At 44.3% G+C, this 21364-nt stretch overlaps 1 protein-coding gene across 6 annotated transcripts in view; it reads right to left on the bottom strand.

Annotated features, from left to right (window-relative positions):
* Positions 1 to 21364, bottom strand: part of FAM126A (family with sequence similarity 126 member A) — a 156529-nt gene that overhangs the window by 42129 nt on the left and 93036 nt on the right. For all 6 annotated transcript variants that reach the window (XM_044292999.1, XM_044293001.1, XM_044293005.1 and 3 more), the window contains 2 exons: positions 14809 to 14889; positions 4872 to 4987 (listed from right to left, as the gene is read on the bottom strand). In XM_044292999.1, coding sequence (XP_044148934.1) covers positions 4872 to 4987; positions 14809 to 14889 — 197 coding nt within the window. The remainder of the gene's footprint in view (positions 1 to 4871; positions 4988 to 14808; positions 14890 to 21364) is intronic.

The following is a 21364-nucleotide window of genomic DNA, read 5'->3' as shown; positions in this document are numbered from 1 at the left end:
CCAGCCTCTGATCTGCCTCCCCCCTCCCCCAGCCTCTGATCTGCCTCCCCCAGCCTCTGATCTGCCTCCCCCAGCCTCTGATCTGCCTCCCCCAGCCTCTGATCTGCCTCCCCCCTCCCCTGATCTGCCTCCCCCCTCCCCTGATCTGCCTCCCCCCTCCCCCAGCCTCTGATCTGCCTCCCCCCTCCCCCAGCCTCTGATCTGCCTCCCCCAGCCTCTGATCTGCCTCCCCCAGCCTCTGATCTGCCTCCCCCCTCCCCTGATCTGCCTCCCCCCTCCCCCAGCCTCTGATCTGCCTCCCCCCTCCCCCAGCCTCTGATCTGCCTCCCCCCTCCCCCAGCCTCTGATCTGCCTCCCCCCTCCCCCAGCCTCTGATCTGCCTCCCCCCTCCCCCAGCCTCTGATCTGCCTCCCCCCTCCCCCAGCCTCTGATCTGCCTCCCCCCTCCCCCAGCCTCTGATCTGCCTCCCCCCTCCCCCAGCCTCTGATCTGCCTCCCCCCTCCCCCAGCCTCTGATCTGCCTCCCCCCTCCCCCAGCCTCTGATCTGCCTCCCCCCTCCCCCAGCCTCTGATCTGCCTCCCCCCTCCCCCAGCCTCTGATCTGCCTCCCCCCTCCCCCCTCCCCCAGCCTCTGATCTGCCTCCCCCCAAGCCTCTGATCTGCCTCCCCCCAGCCTCTGATCTGCCTCCCCCCAGCCTCTGATCTGCCTGCCCCCCTCCCCCCAGCCTCTGATCTGCCTGCCCCCCTCCCCCCAGCCTCTGATCTGCCTGCCCCCCTCCCCCCCAGCCTCTGATCTGCCTGCCCCCCTCCCCCCCAGCCTCTGATCTGCCTGCCCCCTCTGGTAACGCAACCCCCCCCCCCCCCCCCTCCCCAGTATTAATCATTGGTGGCAGTGGCCACAGGGTCCCCCTCCTCCCCCCCATCATTGGTGGCAGTGTCAGTTCCGATCAGAGCCCCAGCAGTGTAATGCTGGGGCTCCGATCGGTTACCATGGCAGCCAGGAGTCACGCTACTGAAGTCCTGGCTGCCATGGTATGTTAGTGAGCAGAGAGCAGCGCATTATACTCACATGCGCTGTGGCCGCCGGTCACTCCTTCTGTCTGTGCGGTGGATTGCTAATGCTTACAGCATTAGCAATGCGCCGCACAGACCTATGAGAAGGAGTGAACGGCGGCCACAGCGCACGTGAGTATAATGCGCTGCTCTCTGCTCACTAACATACCATGGCAGCCAGGACTTCAGTAGCGTCCTGGCTGCCATGGTAACTGATCGGAGCCCCAGCATTACACTGCTGGGGCTCCGATCGGAACTGCCACTGCCACTAATGATGGGGGGGAGGAGGGGGACCCTGTGGGATATGGCCGGCACAGTCATTGGTAGCGCAGTGGCCACAGTGCCTCCCCTCCTCCTCCTACTCTGTCCTCATTGGTCTTCAGCGGCAGCCGCGCACAGTGGGGAGGGAGAGACTCCCTCCTCCTCCCTCAGCTGTGCCGGCCGGCTCAGTCCTGCCTCTCTGGCCTCCGGAGGACACGGAAGCGGTGAGTGAGACGCTTAATTTCACTCCCGCTCCGTGATCACGTGATGTAAACGATTCCTCGATGCAGGGAAACTGCATCGATGAATTTTTTGACTCGATTTAATCGAGTTATTCGAATAATCGTTTCAGCCCTAATTTAGTATGAACGCATTTCAATGGCGCACATTGGTTTCTATCTCAGACAGGTTTTACAAATCTGATACTCCACCATATACATAGCCAACTAATCAACCATAACCAGAGGAAATCCAGATTTAACCTAATTGACATGGTATTTAGATTGTACCCATGTATTCTATGTGTGTACACCTTCAAAAAGCAGATCAAAGCGTATATGCATTTTGAATGGGTAGGGAGGAGAAAGCTGCAGTCAAACACCTCTGGCTGCGGCTTAACTTCTGAGAGAACAGGTTAGGCAGGGTGCTCAATCTGCTTAAATCATACTTTAGTTTAAAAAAGAAAAGTCTGTATAATGGCTGTGCTTCTTTGTACAATAATAACTGAAGTAATGTGTTTTTTGGGCCTCCCCAATGTCTTTTTCAACCATATTACTGCCTGTTTCAGTCGCACAGCTAGATGCATTTCACTCAGAAGCAGGGGCGAAATCCCTTCTGTTAAATCTTCTAGAACTGTACTGCTGTGACATCCTTTCCCTTACTTTCCAACTATGAGTTTTCAGCTCCGGAGTTTACAGAACAGATAGGGAGGCATAAATCACACTTACAAAATGGCAGGAGGCTCCTGCGAATTCAGAAGCAGTTCTTTAATCAGTCTAAGGATCTCAGCTAGCTCTGACATATTCCCCTTCCTTTCTGCTGTCTGTTACTAAGGAAGGATCTTAGACAACAGGCAGTGGTCTGCAAATTAGGTGGAAGTGAGACCCTCTAGCAGATATGACTTTACAGCTTTTTTTCAGGTGGATGCAGGCAGATTTTTTTAATTAAGCGATTTAGAAATTTGCTATTTACACCATTCTATATTACATGAAATTGTGTAAAAGTACAGTGACTCTTCAAAGAGACTAGTCCTGTATGGAGACTTATTGGCAATGATCCATGGAAAAGGAATATGCAAAAAGGTATCGCCCATGGAAGAGAACCATCTTGCCAGCACCACCTCTTAGAAGTGGCTCCAGAGCAAAAGGCTCGGGTACAGAAATGCAATGTGCCAATCCATCTCTTCCCCGCATGATCTGTCGGGGGAGAGTCAGGAGCTCCCCATATAGAATAGATTGTTGGGTGGTCCCTCTGAAAACGGCTGAAAATACAAACGTGTGTGGGAAGTCTTAAAATCCACAACCCATTTGCTTCTACTTGACAAAACTTAAAGCAGCATATGGTCGTAAGCACTCATTTAAAAGGCATTTGTCACAAGTTTTATAACTAAGGGCAACATAAACTAGTGACAGATCTCCTTCGCAAAATGCTGGGTCACTTTCTTTCATTGACCCAACCATTTTGCTAAAATCTTGTATTGAACAGCTCCAGTGAATGCCGAGTCCCCATATTCATGAGCTCACGGTTCTCCCCACCCACCTGCCTCCGATCAGTATTTTTTCCGAATGAATCAGCAGGAGGTGGGCGGAGAGAGCCATGAGCTCATGAATATGGGGACTCGTTCAATACAAGATTTTAGCAAAATGCCTGGGTCAATAAAAAAAAAAGGTGACCCAGCATTTTGCTGAGGAAATCTGTCACTAGTTGATGTTGCCCTTAATTAGGACACCATAAAACTGGTGACGGATTTCTTTTAAGCCATATTCTTATCAGCAAGATAATGGAGCTATAATAAGTGTTCATAAGGTCAGAGATAAAAAGCCGTCAGCAGAGTCGCCTGACTGAACAGAGTGAAACAGACAGCATGCTACAAGAGAATCTCAAGGCAGTACAGAGAAAAGGGTTCTAAATTTTGAATAAAGACCAATTTTAGCTCAAAAGGAGTACAATACAATAATAAAATAAAATCGCCCACAAAGGTGTAAATAGCCTTTAAACTAGAAGAAATACACATCTGAGGCATAACATGCAGACTCCATGCAGATTTGGTTGAATGTTGGTTAGGTTAACCTTCAGCATGTCAATCCCATTTTTCCTGTTGCACCTTTCGTTGTGCTGTATAAAACCATAATGACAAAGTAGCTGTGATTTATGCCTCCGATAAAAGAACTGTAAGATTATCCTTCCTTATAGACAGTACACAAATAATGGAGTTTCAGCATACAATGCTAGACAAGAGATGAATTGCTTTTGTTGTCTGAAGTGTTCTGTTTCCATAATAATGGCGTATAAATGCAGATTAAAATTGCCTTTGATAACTGCCCTGCTGCAATGTGCTGACACCAACATGAAGAAGTGGTGCTCTGCTGAGATGAGAAAGAAAACCCAGCGAAATAGACATTTTGCATTTCCACCCCAAAGGAAACCAGGATTTCCTACTGCTCAGAACCATTTAGTGTAATTATAAAAGCGCATTTTAATTATTAACTGTGTAGATGCAACAAAAGACAGGAAAGTCTTTAGAGCCGCGTTCCAGTCGAGTTCATTTAATTTCAAAGAGAATATGTTGTATTGATCGTATAACTGAGGTAGAAAAATGGAACATTTAACAGTATGATGAAGGTGCGTCATATATGGCAGATAGGAGGGGGGTTAGTAAGTGGCCCCAGATGGAGAATAAGAATGCCTTTTTTTTTTTTACCATTCTATGACACAAGAGAAATCTGATCAGAATGATCTTGATGCATTGGATTAGTCTCATGTGTGAAAGGGCCCCCTTTGGCACTGCTCAGAGATTTATATTACTTGCAAAAGCATATTAAGCAAGAGTCCATAGAAATCAATAGCCCTTTTCTTAGGACATTGTGTAAGATGATCAGTAGTAATGGAGAGCGGTCTTAGACTTCTATAGCTCACTTTGTTCTAAAAATCAATGGTGGCCCAGAACCTGGACTCCAGATCACAGACGTCACCAATGTAATCTTCATGCCTATAACCAAGACAAATCGTGATGACTAGGTTTCCGGTTGACCTTAGCAAGTCCGATATGAAGACACCTTTTTTTGCTCAGGTCCATATTCGCTCCATGAGGTGCCATATTATAGCCTTTAGCACTACAGTAGGTATTAAATGACCTTTCCTTACCCAGCCTGAGGTCTCTTGTGAGCGCTCGTAATTCAAGGCCGTCACCTGCATCGCTAGGTCTGAACAGATCCTCATTTCCAAGCATGTCATATGAAAAGCTCTCATAGAAGCAATATAGAGTAAACTTGGCATGCCTTAGTATGGTGCCACTAGGACATGATCACAACCAGTGCACAATGCATTCACTACCTTTACCTGTTCTGAGCAGTTAACATCTCCCTTTGTGGATGAGGCCCACTGTACACCACTCTGGTGAGCCCGTGCTGGGATAATGCTCCTTCAGTGAGTGCCATGGACCCTATAGTGGAGGGCTAAGGACAAAACACAGATTTAGGTTGTTTACCACCAGAAAATTTATAGAGTGAAGTGAATGGCTGCCGTTTATCACCATGTCAATGTATGCTCTAGAATGATGTGCCATATCTCAAAGCTTTACAGAAGTCAAAGCCTGGTTTTCTGATCAACGGTATAGCTGCAAGTATAAAGAGGACCAGTCCCCTCTCCTGAAATGTTCAATTTAGTAAATCATTGCATTCTCAATGTAATAATTCTGTTGCATCTAATCTTATGATTCCATGTTATTCCTGCTAGAAGTTTATGAATAAAGGTCCTTCTGGATGTTGGGTGGGGTGAGTCCCCACACAGTCTAACACTGGCAGCACAGATTGGACAATGTCAGGCTGTGCAGGGATGAACCCAGTTGTAACCTTATTCCTAAACTTCTAGCAGGGATAACTGAGGAATGGCACAATATACAGTCATCAGAAAATTGTCCACAAGTAGTGACACATCCTCTGTAAAAGCTCACATCCTGGCAGCTCCCTCTAGAGGGAGCAAGAGAGCTCAGTGCATATCAACGAATCATTGCGTTCAAAGTCTGAACATGTGCAGCAGGCTTAGCTCCCTCTAGTGGTGGTTGCAGACATCAAGCACTTCATTTTTATAAGAAAAATGCTGCTATAAAAAGGATAGATCCATAAATCAAACGGGTTATCAAAGACTGATGGCTTAGGAAATCAATATTAAATTTGTGTGGGTCTAACCCTCAGCAGCCCTGCCAATCACCTCTTTGGGAGGACCTCCATCGGTCTGCACAATGCTGTACCTGTACGCTGGGTTCACACCTAGGCGTTTCTCAAACGCGCGTTTCTATGCGCGTTTTTGTCGCGCGTTTTATGCACTTTTTTTTAATAGTGAACGCGCGTTTGACGCGCGTTTGGGTGATTGACAGCAGTGTTGTCCAAAGAGTCTATGGCCCAAACGCGCGTCAAACGTGCCAAAAAAAGCTCCTGTACTTGTTTGAGCGTCGGGCGTTTTACAGCGCGATCGTACGCGCTGTAAAACGCCCAGGTGTGAACCCTTCCCATAGGGAATCATTGGTTCTTGCCTGTTGTGCGTTTTACAGCGCGTAGGAACGCGCTGTAAAACACTCAGGTGTGAACCCAGCGTTAAAGTACTGCAGCTTTGTCCCATTCACTGTTTGAGTAATGCCAGGGCTTGTTGCCCCATCTCTGCCCTTATGTCAGCGTCAATTGGGTCTGGAGCTAAAGATCTGAATTAGAGCAGAGACTATGGATGATCAGCCTGACAACTCCACAGACAAAGCCTCGCAGCTTTCACACCATGCTGGATTTCATATTTTTTAATGCAAAGCGTTTTATAAATGAGGGAAAAAACCTGTTTCTTTCAGAATACTCTCAGAAATAATCTGCACTGTACGTTATCGCTGCACCTGTGCTTAATTCAGTCTTTGTGCAATAAGTTAATAACCTAAAATGAAGTCTAGTGACTCCCTGATATCTCCAGCAATCTGGACTAATGGAATATATAGTTTGCCTGATATGACCAGATAAGCTGCTTAACATTACAGCTACTGCATTTTGAATAGAAAAAAAATCCTTTAAAAACTCCAAGGAGAATAAATCCCCAAAGAGCACAGAATACACATACAAAATCATAGATCACAACATAAAACTATCCTCCTGAATGAATAGATGCATAGTGCAAGTATGGACAACTGTAAGAAAGCTCTCCCTTAAAGGGGTTGTGCAGGCAGTTTATATCAATGACCTATCCTCAGGATAGCAGTAAAACGTAGGTAGAAGCAGCACTACACGGTCCTTGGTCGATGTAGAAATACGATGCAACAGCCTCACCGTTGACCCTTGATCCAACAGGCCATATGATGAACGGAAAATAAGAATGGCACCGGCAGCATCTCACATCATCCAATTTTTATTGCGACCTCAAGACAAATACAGCAACGTTTCGGCTGAAACTCAGCCTTTGTCAAGCCTAATAACATCAACATTACTAAACATATATATACCCCATATATGTTTTGCAACCGGTTTATCTAATGCACCCTTTCTTATTGTACTTTTATGTTTATTAATTCTCTCTCTCAATTCTATCGTGGTCTCCCCCACGTATATCAAGCTGCATGGGCACTGTATCATGTATACCACATCAGTGGATCTACATGTATAGTGTCCTCTGATTTTAAACAGCTTGCCGCTATATGGGTGCGCAAAACCGTCGCCTTCCATGATGCCAACTGCAGTTGCAGCATGAAAGGCAAGGGAAATTGCCACTTTTCAAAACATTTCATTGAACACAATCATTCCATAAATCAATTAAGATTTCGTGCTATTGACAGTGTAGGATATTTGAGACGGGGTGGGGACAGAAAGAGAATCCTGAGAAGAAAGGAACTAAAATGGATTCACACCCTTAGGTCCCTTCAACCATTTGGCCTTAATATAGAATTTAACGTCACTTCCATTGACTGAGATGGGTGGTTAGTATGTCCCCTTGGTATTGGGACATCTTGTTTTAATAATGTTATATGTAAAATAGTCCTTGATGATACATCCCCTACTCCTTGGGGTGGCCAGATGTCTTAAATTTAACTGATGTGTCACAATCCCACGAGTAGGGGGTTTAGATAATGTATCTGTGTCGTGGATAGAAAGAATGTATTGTATACATCATATGTCATTTAATCATGTACCTTTTTACCTATAACAAATCGGCGTTGCTCCATGCGATATATGGATGGATGCATTATAGGTTATATGGCCATGTTGATCATGCGTTTTTTCTGCCTAGGATAATCGGAGCTGTCCCATGCGATCATTGGATAGATGGATCTAAATGAGTTTGTCTTATTGGAGTTATGGGAATGATTCTTTTTGAATTGAGGATGAGTCCCCGTTACCATGGCACTGAGGATGTTGCGCTGCAATGACGCCGTACGTGAGTGTTCGCGTGTTACGATCATCTGACGCACAAGGGCGCGTCTTGATGACGTCAGCGGACATGACATGTGATCGCGCGCGTCATGTGGATATGGAGACAGCCGATTGGCTGTACGAACGAGCGCTGTCAGTTGCCGTGGACACGGTGATACACCCTATTAAGTAAGTGCAGCTGTGCGCAGTTGCGCACTTCGCATGGGACAACACCCACATGGCCAACATCGCCATACTATGTTTATGACCAGGTGGAAGGTAATAACCTATTAGGTGAACACACGGCCAAAAGTGATTGGCAAATGAAATGATCAGTGATTAACATTGGCGATTGAGAGGGTGTGTGTTTTTATGTGGGGTATATATATATGTGTAGTCATGTTGAGGTTATTAGGCTTGACAAAGGCTGAGTTTCAGCCGAAACGTTGTTGTATTTGTCTTGAGGTCGCAATAAAAATTGGATGATGCGAGATGCTGCCGGTGCCATTCTTATTTTTCGTTGTATCCTCAGGATAGGTCTTCAATACCTGATGGGTGGGGGTCTGACACGCGGCAACACCACCGATCAGCTGTTTGAAGAGGAGGAGGCGCTTCATGCCTGTGTCACTTCCTCTTACACTGCCTGTCTTCTCAGAAGTGCCGTGTAATTATAAGTACTCGCTCCAGTCACTTGAATGCAACGAGTACTTGTAATAACACTACGCCGCCGCTGCATAATGTAACCAACAGGCAGCAGCGTCACCTTCTCTTCAAACAGCTGAGCAGCAGGGGTCCCAGGTGTCAGACCCTCGCCGATCAGATACTGATGACCTATCCTGAGGATCGGTCATCAATATCTACTGGCTGCACAACCCCTTTAACATGTCTAATACAACACCTGCTTGTTAACATTGTTGATCGTACAATGTGGTTACATACCAACCCGATGCAAAGGCGGAGATCAGAATACTAACGCTGTGTATTTGTAATGGATTTTTATGGATTTATATTTAGGCCAAGAATGGAAGGTTCTGTCACACTCAGGTTTCAATAGTTAAAGGGGTTGTCCGGGTTCAGAGCTAAACCCGGACATATCCTTATTTTCACTCGGCAGCCCCCCTGAGGCTAGCATCGGAGCATCTCATGCTCCGATGCGCTCCCTTGCCCTGCGCTAAATCATGCAGGGTATGGGCCCTTTTGTTTATCATAACACACTGCCGGGCGAAAACTTCCACCCGGCAGTGTGTTCGGTGACGTCCCCGGCTCTGATGGGCGGCCTTTTAGCGCTACCCTAGCAGGTTTACTGGCTAGGGCAGAGCTAAATTCCACCCATCAGTGTCGGTGACGTCACCGGGCTTCCTGGCAGCCCCATGGAGAGCCCGGTACATCACCGTATCTCTAAAAAATGCCTTTTCCTTGCACGATTTAGTGCAGGGCAAAGGAGAGCATCAGAGCATGAACTGCTGCAATGCTCAAGTCAGGGGGGCTGCCGGGGTGAAAATGGAGGTATGTCCGGGTTCAGTCTGAACCCGGACAACCCCTTTAACAGTTAAGGCAGTTGAAGGTGAAATGATCTCCAAAAGGCATCAAGTTAAAGAATACACATTCCCTTTATTTCCATCTTTTACATTTTCAAAATAACAATAAAAGAAAAAAAAGGGCCCAAAACAAAATACTTTGGGCAATCTGCATGATTAGTACCTAGTAGCACCCCCTTTGGCAAGTATTGCAGCTTGTAAAAGCTTTTTGTAGTCAGAGTCTTTCAATTCTTGTTTGAAGGATTTTCATCCTTTCTTCCTTGCAAACATTTTCCAGTTCTCTGGGATGCCTGGACAGTCTTGAATGCATTGCTCTTTTCAGGTTTATTCACAGATTTAAAATGATGTTCAGATTAGGGGACTGTGAGGGCCATGGTAAAACTTTCATCTTACGCCTTAGATGTTCTTTTGCAAACTTCTAAAGCTGAATTTTGTGGTGTGGACACAGGAGTGGTTTTCTTTTGACTCTTCCATTAATGCCTTAACGACCCAGAACGAGAATACTAGTCTTAAAAGGGCCGATACTTTGCGCCACAGGACGAGCATTCTCGTTCTGCGGTCCTGGAATCAGCAGGCATCCACCAGAATCCGTTATCACGCAGATGCTGGTGGATTAACCCCTCATATGCCACGATCCGCGCTGACCGCGACATTTGGGAGGTTTGCGCTCCCTCTCCTTAGCCATTGGGTCCCCTCTCTGCGGTGATGGGGACCCGATGGTTTCCATGGAAGCCCCAATCCATTCTAAGGCCTTGGAGCCCGGCATGTACGGAGGCCAATGAGGCCAAGGCTGGGTCTCATATTACATATTACAGATGTATTGTGCTGACCGACATATTAGGCATCACCGCTTGCATAAACAACCTGCTCTATATCACATAATCCACCCAATCTGGTCAACACTGTAAAAATAAAAAATAAACTGCAAAAAAAAAAAAAGCAATTTTGGGTCACCTTACATCACAAAAAGTGTAATACCAAGCGATCAAAAATTCATATGCACCCTGGACATATTGGGTATCGCCGTGTCCGTAACAACCTGCTCTATAAAAATACCACATGACCTAACCCCTCAGGTGAACATCGTAAAAATAAAAAAATAAAACCTGTGTCAAAAAAGCCTTACATCACTAAAAGTGTAATACCAAGCGATCAAAAAGTCATATGCACCCTAAAATAGTACCAATCAAACCATCATCTCATATCGGAAAAAAATAAGCCCCTACATAAGACAGTCGCCCAAAAAAAAAAAAATGGCTTTCATTTCAAAATATGAAGAAACAAAAAAAAATGCTTTATTATGTAAAACTGAAACAAACAAAAAAATTAGCAAAATCATATTTGGTATTGTTGCGTCCGTAACAACCTGCTCTATAAAAATACCACATGATCTAACCTGTCAGCTGAACACTGTAAATAACAAAATAAAAACGGTGTCAAGACAGCTATTTTTTGTTACCTCTACCTTGTAATATAGAGCAACCAAAAATCATGTAAAATAGTACCAGCAAAACTGCCACCCTATCCCGTAGTTTCCAAAATGGGGTCACTTTTTTGGAGTTTCTACTCTAGGGGTGCATCAAGGGGTCTTCAAATGTGACATGGTAACTTAAAATTATCCCAGTGAAATCTGCCTTCCAAAACCCATATGGCATTCCTTTCCTTCTGCGCCCTGCCGTGTGCCCGTACAGCAGTTTAGGGCCACATATGGGGTGTTTCTGTTCACTACAGAATCAGGGTAGTAAATATTGAGTTTTGTTTGGCTGTTAACCCTTGCTTGGTTACTGGAAAAAAAATTAAAATTGAAAATCTGCCAAAAAAGTGAAATTCAGGAATTCACGTGGAACACCTAGGGTTGTAAAATTAGTTTTGAATACCTTGAGGGGTGTAGTTTCTAAAATGCAGCCATATATTGGTGGTTTCTATTATGTAAGCCTCACAAAGTGACTTCAGACCTAAACTGGTCTATAAAGATGGGGTTTTGGAAATTTTCTTAAAAATTTCAAGATTTGCTTCTAAATTTCTAAGCCTTCTAACGTCCCAAAAAAAGAAAATGTCATTTACAAAATGATCCAAACATGAAGTAGACATATGGGAAATGTAAAGTAATAAATATTTTAGGAGGTATCATTATCTGTTTTAAAAGCAGAGAAATAGAAATTTTGACAATTGCAAGTTTTTCCAATTTTTTATAAATAAAAATTAAATATTTTGACTCAAATTTACCACAGTCAGTAAGTACAATACATGATGCGAAACCCATCTCAGAATGGCTTGGATAAGTAAAAGCGTTTTAAAGTTATCACCACATAAAGTGACATGTTAGATTTGCAAAAAATGGCAGGGTCCTGAAGGGGTTAAGGCCATATTTGTGCAGGTGTCACCGATTTACCTTTCTAGCAATTCTACAAGCGGCTGTCTCAGAAATTTTTCTTGGTCTTCCAGACCTTCTCCTGACCTCCACTATTCCTGTTAACTGCCATTTCTTCATTACATTTCGAACTGAGGAAATGGCAGCCTGAAAACACTTTGCTATCCTCTTATAGACTTCTCTTGCTTTGTGGGCCTCAACTATTTTCATTTTCAGAGTGTTGGGCAGCTGTTCAGAAAAAGCTGCTGTTTTTTGGGACAAGGTTAGAGGAGTTTGATATTCGAAATTTGCATCACCTGGCCTTTCCTATCGATGATTGTGAACAAGCCTTAAAAGGGGTGTTCCCATCTCAGACAATGAGGGCATACCGCTAGGATATGCCCCCATTGTCGGATAGGTGCGGGTCCCAGAGGTGGGACCTGCACCTATCTCGTAAACGCAGCCGAAAAGGAAGCCAGCAAAGTCATGGTCAGAAGTGCTAGGTCTGGCCACCACCAGGCATTCCTATTGGCCCTCCGAAAATATTTTTTAGAATCCATATTTTTTACGGGTTTCATGGGATCTTTTAAATAATGCTATCTTTATTATATGCGTTCTGATATTATATATGTGTGCATGTGTATTTATCACTTTCACAAAATAAAAAGCATTTTTAGGGGTTACGACCAACCTGCAATCCAGAAGCGGTGACCGTGCTTGCACACTATAGCAGAAGGCACCAGGCAATCTGGTGGCTGGGACCACAGGAGTGCACATATGCCAGCATTCTTTTCTATAGTGTACAAGCACGACCACTGCTGCTGGATTCCAAGGTGGTCGTAACCCCTGGATATGAGCAGTGTATAATGTGATGGAAAAAAATTAATCCAGCCAGCAAAGGAGGCAATATGGACAATCCTACTACAGGGCTCCAGATGGTGACCAAAATGGGTGCCAATGAGACTTAGAATTTACAAATGGCGACAAGACTTTTTAGTCTTGTCGCCATTTGCGACTAGACCCCCCGCTGCAGCTCTGACGTTGAATACAGCCAGCGGCGGGGCAAAGGAGCTGATGGTTCTCTGCCCCGCCGACGATGTTCTTCACTTCTTCTCAGCAGCGCCTCCGCCAATAAGAAGAGACGGAAGGAGGAGGGGAGGGGCTGTGGCCACTGCGCCACCAATGAAGATAACGGACCTGTTAATACAAATACAGGAGGCGGGTGCCGGAATCAAATAGCCGGCACCCAACCTCTATGACAGGGAGCTGCGATCAGCGGCAGTTGAGTTAACCCTTCAGGTGCGGTACCTGAGGGGTTAACTGCAGCGGATTGCAGCTCCCTGTCATAGAGGTCGGGTGCCGGCTATTTGATTCTGGCACCCGCCTCCTGTATTTGTATTAACAGGTCAGTTATCTTCATTGGTGGCGCAGTGCGCTGGGGTGTTGGGGGGCGCACTGCGCCACCAATGTTTATTATATTTGGGGGGGGCGCACTGCGCCACCAATGTTTATTATATTTGGGGGGCGCATTGCGCCACAATGTTTATTATACTGGGGTGTATATAATGTTTATTATAATGACCTTCTACTAAGGATTCTGTATTAAAGAATGCTATTATTTTCCCTTATAACCATGTTATAAAGGGAAAATAATACAGCGAATAGACTTTCATCCTAGTAACCATGCGTGAAAATCGCACCGCATCCGCACTTGCTTGCAGATGCTTGCAATTTTCACGCAGCCCCATTAACTTATATGGTGCCTACGTTGCGTGAAAAAACACACAACATAGAGCACGCTGCGATTTTCACGCAACGCACAAGTGATGAGTGAAAATCACCGCTCATGTGCACAGCCCCATAGAAGTGAATGGCTCCGGATTTAGTGCGGGTGCATTCCGGTATTCAGGCAAATCTTCAGTTTTTTTCGCTAGAGATAAAACCGTAGCATGCTGCGGTTTTATCTTTTGCCTGATCAGTCAAAATGACTGAACTGAAGACATCCTGAACGGATTGCTCTCCATTCAGAATGCATGGGGATATGCCTGATCAGTTATTTTCTGGTATAGAGCCCCTAGGACGGAACTCTATGCCGGAAAAGAAAAACGCTAGTGTGAAAGTACCCTAAAATATTAAGTTTAAATCCCCCCTTTCCCAATTTTACATATAAAATATATAAACAATAAATAAACATATTACATAGCGCTGTCCAAACTATTCAATTATTAAATCTTCTATGCGGTGAGCATTCGCCATTTTTTAGTCACCTTGTCACCCGAAAAAAATAGGATAGGACTGTTCTATTATGGGCCGAACATTTCATAAAATGCGAAACGCACGCGGTTTTTTTTGGTGTATTTTTTTTCTTTTTGCGCGGTATCGAGTATCGCAATACTTTTTATGGTGACGAAAGCGAATCAAAATTTTGGTATCAAAACAACCCGCGTTGTCACGATACCAAAATTTTGATTTGCTTTCGATTTGGCGAAATTCTTTAGTTCAGGAGCCAATGGCTACTAGGTATTTTTTTTGTCCTGAGCACTGTACTACATTAGTAAGTGCCTTGTATTACCTTTGTCTACATAATAAATGCCATTTGCTGAAGTGAGACAACCCCTTTAAAAGGTGGCCGTACACATTGGTCTCAAGATGATCAAAATTGACTATTTCAATCAAACCAAAACATTCATCGGCTGAAGTTTAACATTAACAATTGTTTTAGCCGACAGAAGATAGGCCACTATTGTCTGAAAATAATCCTGCCATGTTCATGAACATTCAACAGTCAGACGAAAGCTCTTTCTTTGAAATAACGTTCCCAGAAAGATCTTTCGTCCATCGTCTGGTTTCATTGAACATGTGTGGGCAACTTCAATCTAATGTGAATGGCCACCTTAAGAAGTAGTTTTTTTCCTGTAGACCCTGGTCCTCCAACACAAACTGAAATTGATCATAAGCATAATGTGATGCTGCAGCCTGTAGGCAAATCAGATAAAACACTTATTTCCTACCTCATGGAATACGGAGGGCTTCGACAAAGATGGGATTGTGAAAGATAAGACCCTGCTGTGCCCTTGTTCATCCATAATTTCCTAAGGAAAACAAAGAATATTTTTTTAATGAAAGCAACCCGCATCTGAAATCAATTACATCTCACCTAAAATATCAGTTAGGTGGTCTTTAAAACAGAATACAAAACGCAGGCTGACTTTTTTTTTTAAAAAAGAACAGAAAAAGAAGAATGGAGAATGTTTGTGACTACTCTGGTGGTCTAAGGTACCACCATCCTTGGTAAAAGGGACGTTAAGGTTTTCTTCGCCGGTGGTCTACGGTCATGGAATTGCTATGCCTGATCTTTCAGGAAATGGTCATGTGATCTGATGCTCTAGGCCCTCTGACTCTAGAATCCATGATGTACACAATAAGATTTTTTTTTCCTGTCAAAAAGTAAATCTATAGTTCAAAAATGTGGTAATCAGAGTTATGCATGTAAAAGTGATAAGAATTTGTGCATATTATTCACAGTGAGGGTCCCTTCAAACCAAAACCTAATGCTGCTCCAATATGTGAGCCTACGCGAGGATTGGCAAAAATAAATAAATAAATGCAAACCACTGGCATACATTGATTACTGGAATCAAACTACACTCCTCAACATTGAAACACCAAAAAGGAAAAGTTGTGGTATTATGAAAATAAACATGATTGCTAGAAATGTTAATTACATGCAAATGATAAAAAATGGAAACAGTGGCCCTGATTTATCATACCTTCACTCCAGAAATCTGGCATCAAATAAAGTCGCAAAATAGGGCTTTTGCAACTTTTTTGCCCTTGCTTGCACAAAATGTAAGCGATTGCGCAAAAATGTGTGACTTTTTACATTTTTACACTACTCACTCCAGTTATGTAATATGGGTGAAAAAGTGGGTGTGGTTAGCTATGTTAAAGGGGTTCTGCATTTTTTTTTTACTGATGATCTATCCTCTGGATAGATCATCAGCATCTGATCGGCGGGGTCCGACACCCGGGACCCCTGACGATCAGCTATTTGAAAAGGCAGCGGCGCTGGCAGTAGTGTCGAGGCCTTTTCGCTGTTTACCACAGGGCCAGTGACGTCACGACTAGTATCAATGGCCTGGGCCAGGCCACTGATACTAGTCATGACGTCATTGGGCCTGCGTTAAACAGCGAGAAGGACGCGGCAGCTGATCGGCAGGGGTCGCGGGTGTCGGACCCCGGCCGATCAGATGCTGATGATCTATCCAGAGGATAGATCAGTTTAAAAAAACTGCAGAACCCCTTTAAAGAGTTTCACTCCAGGAGGAGGATGAAGTAGGAAAACTGGAGTAGCTTTTCTAGACAGAAGTGTTAGGTTTAAATACAAGCCAAATTTATCAAACAACCTGTAACATTTGATAAATGTGGCATAAAGTACTCCAACACAGATTCAAGCTAAACGGACTTCGAATATTTTCCTCATGATAAATTCTCCCCAATATATTTAAAACATCTTGATTAATTCAGTATCGAGTATGAGCGCCATGCATCGAAATAGACAACTTACATGACTTTGCATGTTATCAATGAGATTATTAATAGTTGTCTAAGGAATGTTCTGCCACACTGAATGCACTTGGGTACACAAATCATCAAGATCTGTGGCTGGTAGTTCCTTTTGCAATTTCCAACCAATGACATCCCAGATGCGCTCGATGGGAGACAAGTCCAGAGATGCTGCAGGCCATGGTAGCATGATTGAGCAGTCTGTGCAGCCTAGAGTAGCACAAGCAACATGTTGACTTGTTGAAAAACTGCTCCTGGGACACTTTGGAGAAATGGATGTACTACTCCACGACTAGATCAATTTGAAGCAGAGCTATTAGTGTACCTGAAATGAAGACTAGAGGGGTCCTGCTAACATATATTATGCCACCTCACACCATAATCGTGCGAGTAGGCCTGGTGTGACGTTTTCTTGTGAAGGCCTCTTCATTGTGTTGCCCACATGGTCTACAGACGAATCTCTGGCTATGATTGCACCTGAGACGAAAGTGGGACTCATTGCCGAAGAGGACCTCTACTCCACCCTCCACTGCAGTCTTGCTATGCACCATGATGGACTTTGAGAGCGGTCGGTGAAGTCACTGGAATACCTGTAGCTGGATGACTGGCTCGTAGTCATAGCGCAATGTCATTCAAATGCCTTCTGATGGTTGGTGTAGAAACCAATTGCCACCCCAGGCTTGAGATGTGACGTCCAACTTGCAGTAAAGAATGGATCACTATGTGCCATTCTTCTAATCAAACGATCCATCTGTGCAGAGCAGAGGTTCGCCTCTGCACCTCTTCTTGTCATTCCAGTTCATCATTGTTCTTCCAACCACCGGGACGCACAATGCTGAACAGTGTTGACATCTTAGCCTAGGTGCATAGCAATCTGCCAGAGTGATAAACCAAGGTCTCTTGTTTTAAGCAATCCAACAACAAGTTTGCGACAAGTGGCAATAACTGGTATATCAATGATCCGGAGACATTACACCATGATCTGAAATGACTTGATCCAATTTTTGAGATTTCACGTAGCTAAAAAAAAAAAAAACTTTGCTTTCAATACGGCTTTCATTCCCCTCCCACATGCCACAGATCAGAGCTAGGTGCTTGAAAATTTGATCATATGCCTATCCTAGCGCCACCTGCTACTTCCTCAATTTCCATAACCTTACAGCTTGTCCTTCTTAGTGTTGCAATTTCGATGTTGTGGAGTGTATTTTATGGGGTTGACCAGTTTCAAAAGGAAACCAGACAACTCAGGGTAATGACCTCCAATAAACAAGATGACTACTTACCTGATAGATCCTGCACCACCATTCCAATTCTCCCAACTGGGATCTGTTTTCTTGGCTGCACAGGTGATGTCACGTCAACAACACATGACTGCTGCACCACTTACTGGCCTGCTCTGTGCACCCCTGAGCCCAGTCATTGGCTGCAGTGGTCACGAATTGTCCACACATCACCACCAGCAGATCTGTGCCAGGAGAAAGAAAGAGGTGGCATAGGGATCGTCAAGCAAGTAATCACTTATTCTTAATCACTGGTTGATCCTCTGAGTTGTCCGGTTTCCTTTTAAAAGCAAATGACTCCTTTAAACCTGGCCACACACATTAGATACCTGTCGGCCAAACACAATTTCAATGGTAGGAGACCATCTGAGTATGATAGTGTTCTAAGCAGAACGAGGACTGCTGGTTATAACAGTATGTATGCAACAGGTAACGGCACTAAAATGTGCCTATACAAAAATGGCCTTTTTTGCTCTTAGGCCTGTTAATACTTTTTATATCGCTTTTTGCTAATGAAGTGGGCATACATTAAATGTTGGGACATTAAGGCTAAAGTCATACTGTTCAGGATTTACATTCACCAGGACAATCTGTTACCAACCCATGGAAAAGTTACATCAGCACATCAGTTTATATGTCAGAAGATTTCCCAGGTGTGTACACATACAAGTGCACCCCAGACGACCTTAGTTTGGACACAGGTCTACCAACTCATGTTTGCTTTAATTAATAGCTTCAGTTCGCAGCAACTCCCTGTATAAATACATGGTATAATACCCTGCAAATACATGCCTAAGGGCTTATTCACACGTCAGTGAATCACAGATATCTGCTGTTCATGTTCTCCAAAGACAGCACATGAATCCTGAGTTTGGCTAGACCATCGATATCAGATTCCAACACCCTACACATCAGCTGAATGAGCGTAGCTGAAAATCTACAGCTCTGTTCACTTTGTAGTGGAGCTAGTTACTGCAGTACTGCTCCCATTCCCTTGAGCGGGAGCAGTGCTGCTGTAACCAGCTCTGTCCACAACACAATGGATGGAACTGTGTATTTCTAGTTCCAGAGATCCTCCCAAACAACTGATTGTCATCTGACCCCGATGATCGAACACTGATCAATATAAAAACCTGGACAACCCTTAACACTAACCTTCTAAAATAATATGGCACAACACATCTACAGAATGTCTGCTACATAAAAAATACATAAAACACACCAAGATAACAGGTCATCTCTTGTACACATGCATTTCAGGGCTATTTAAGGCTATATTCATTAGTTCATTGAACATTGTTTTCACTAAATGTTGGCTAATGACACATAAGAATGCTTTTTACACATTGCTTATTATTTGCAGATTTTCAGGGCAGAGATCCATAAAGTGTGCATTGATTACATGTTTTGTGGCAATAGTACACAAAAAAAGCACCAAAAAAAAAAAAACATCCAGAGTCTGGACTTGTGTTAGACTTTCCAGTTTTTCTGCTGTCCAAAACTATGGAACTCATAAAGCCAGTGAGGTCCATCAGAATTTCCTGGCACAGTGTTAATGGCTCCATTATAAACTGAAGACGTGACTCATGTGAACAGAGCCTTCCCCTCCAGTACAGGCTACAGATTCAGAAAACACTGACTATAACCGAAGAATACGCAAGATATCGGAAGACATCAAATGCAACTCTGCAGGAAACCCCCAATGATTCCCTGCAAAATATACTTATTAACCCACTAATTCTACACCTCCCACACAAGAAACTCCCAGTACGTGATCCAACAATGACATCCATTAATTACCATCATTGCGGCTTCAAATGCATCTGAACAAGGTGGTTTCATTTATCAGGTCAATTAAATCTGAGTTTTTCATTCCATTAATTGACTTAAAACATGCGCAATAAAACATGTGATATGAACAAATGCAAAAAGAAGGTTTGAGTTTATATTCTTCATCCCTGGTTTTCTCACACAATGCACCAAACCTCCATCCATGGTATAACAATACTAGGAGAAATACCATAAATGTATTGCACTGTGATTACTCGGGCACAGCCGCTGTACCCGTGTGATCACCTGCTGGAGTAGCGGTATTTGATAGCAGCTGAACTGTGGTGATGGCTGGAATTCCTGGCCAAAAACAGTGGCCTCCTCAGGGGAGTAAGCAAAAGTGACAGTAAAGAATAATATTTATACACACACACACTTTATTATATAATTATTCTTTACTCTAGTATAAAGGGGCGGCCGCTGTGGAGGTCACCGTTAAGGGGGCAGGCACTGTGGAGGTGTCTGTTAAGGGGCAGGGAACGGTGGAGGTCACAATTAAAGGGATGGTGCGATATGGAGGTCGGTGTTAAGGAGCAGAGTGCTGTAGAGGTCACTGTTAAGGGGGCGCAGTGTTGTGGAGGTCACATTTTAAGGGAACTGAGCTCTGTGGAGGTCACTGTTAGGAGGGCGGGTTATTGTGGAAATCATGGTTAACGAGATTGGGTACTGTGGAGGTCACTGTTAAAGGGGCGGACACTGTGGAGGTCACTTGAGGGAGGAGGTGACTGCGGAGGCCACTGTTAAGGCAGCGGGGTACTGTGAGGTCACTTAAGGGAGTGGGGTACATTGGAGGTCACTGTTAAGGGAGTGGGGTACATTGGAGGTCACTGTTAAGGGAGTGGGGTACATTGGAGGTCACTGTTAAGGGAGTGGGGTACATTGGAGGTCACTGTTAAGGGAGTGGGGTACATTGGAGGTCACTGTTAAGGGAGTGGGGTACATTGGAGGTCACTGTTAAGGGAGTGGGGTACATTGGAGGTCACTGTTAAGGGAGTGGGGTACATTGGAGGTCACTGTTAAGGGAGTGGGGTACATTGGAGGTCACTGTTAAGGGAGTGGGGTACATTGGAGGTCACTGTTAAGGGAGTGGGGTACATTGGAGGTCACTGTTAAGGGAGTGGGGTACATTGGAGGTCACTGTTAAGGGAGTGGGGTACATTGGAGGTCACTGTTAAGGGAGTGGGGTACATTGGAGGTCACTGTTAGGCCTCTTTCACACGTGTGAGGGGCCGGATAGGAGGTGGGTGAGTCGTGGGAAAATGCACAATTTTCCCGCGCAAGTGCAAAGCATTTTAATGCATTTTGCACTCGTGAGAAAAATCGGCATGTTTGGTACCCAGATCCGGACTTCTTCACAGAAGTTCGGGTTAGGTGTTCTGTACATTTTATTTTCCCTTAGAACATGGTTATAAAGGGAAAATAATAGCATTCCTAATACAAAATGCTAGGTAAAATGTCCATTGAGGGGTTAAAAATAATACATTTAACTCACCCCATCCACTTGGTCCCGTAGCGGATCTCCTCTTCTTTCTTCTGGATCTGGGTAAAGGACCTTTGATGATGTCACTGCGCTCATCACATGGTCCATCACCCCTCCATCCCTATTTTACTATGCATTATAACCATGTTATAAGGGAAAACAATAAAGATCGGCTCCCCATCCCGATCATCTTCTTAGCAACCATGCGTGAAAAATCGCACCGCATCCGTACTTGCTTGCGATTTTCATTATACTAGAGGGGAAGAGCATTATATAAGGGGGCATTATACTAGAGGGGAAGAGCATTAAATAAGGGGGCATTATACTAGAGGGGAAGAGCATTAAATAAGGGGGCATTATACTAGAGGGGAAGAGCATTAAATAAGGGGGCATTATACTAGAGGGGAAGAG

This window comes from Bufo gargarizans, chromosome 5, assembly GCF_014858855.1.
Source record: "Bufo gargarizans isolate SCDJY-AF-19 chromosome 5, ASM1485885v1, whole genome shotgun sequence".
Taxonomy (NCBI): Eukaryota; Metazoa; Chordata; class Amphibia; order Anura; family Bufonidae; genus Bufo; species Bufo gargarizans.
This window is presented reverse-complemented; position numbering and strand designations above follow the sequence as displayed.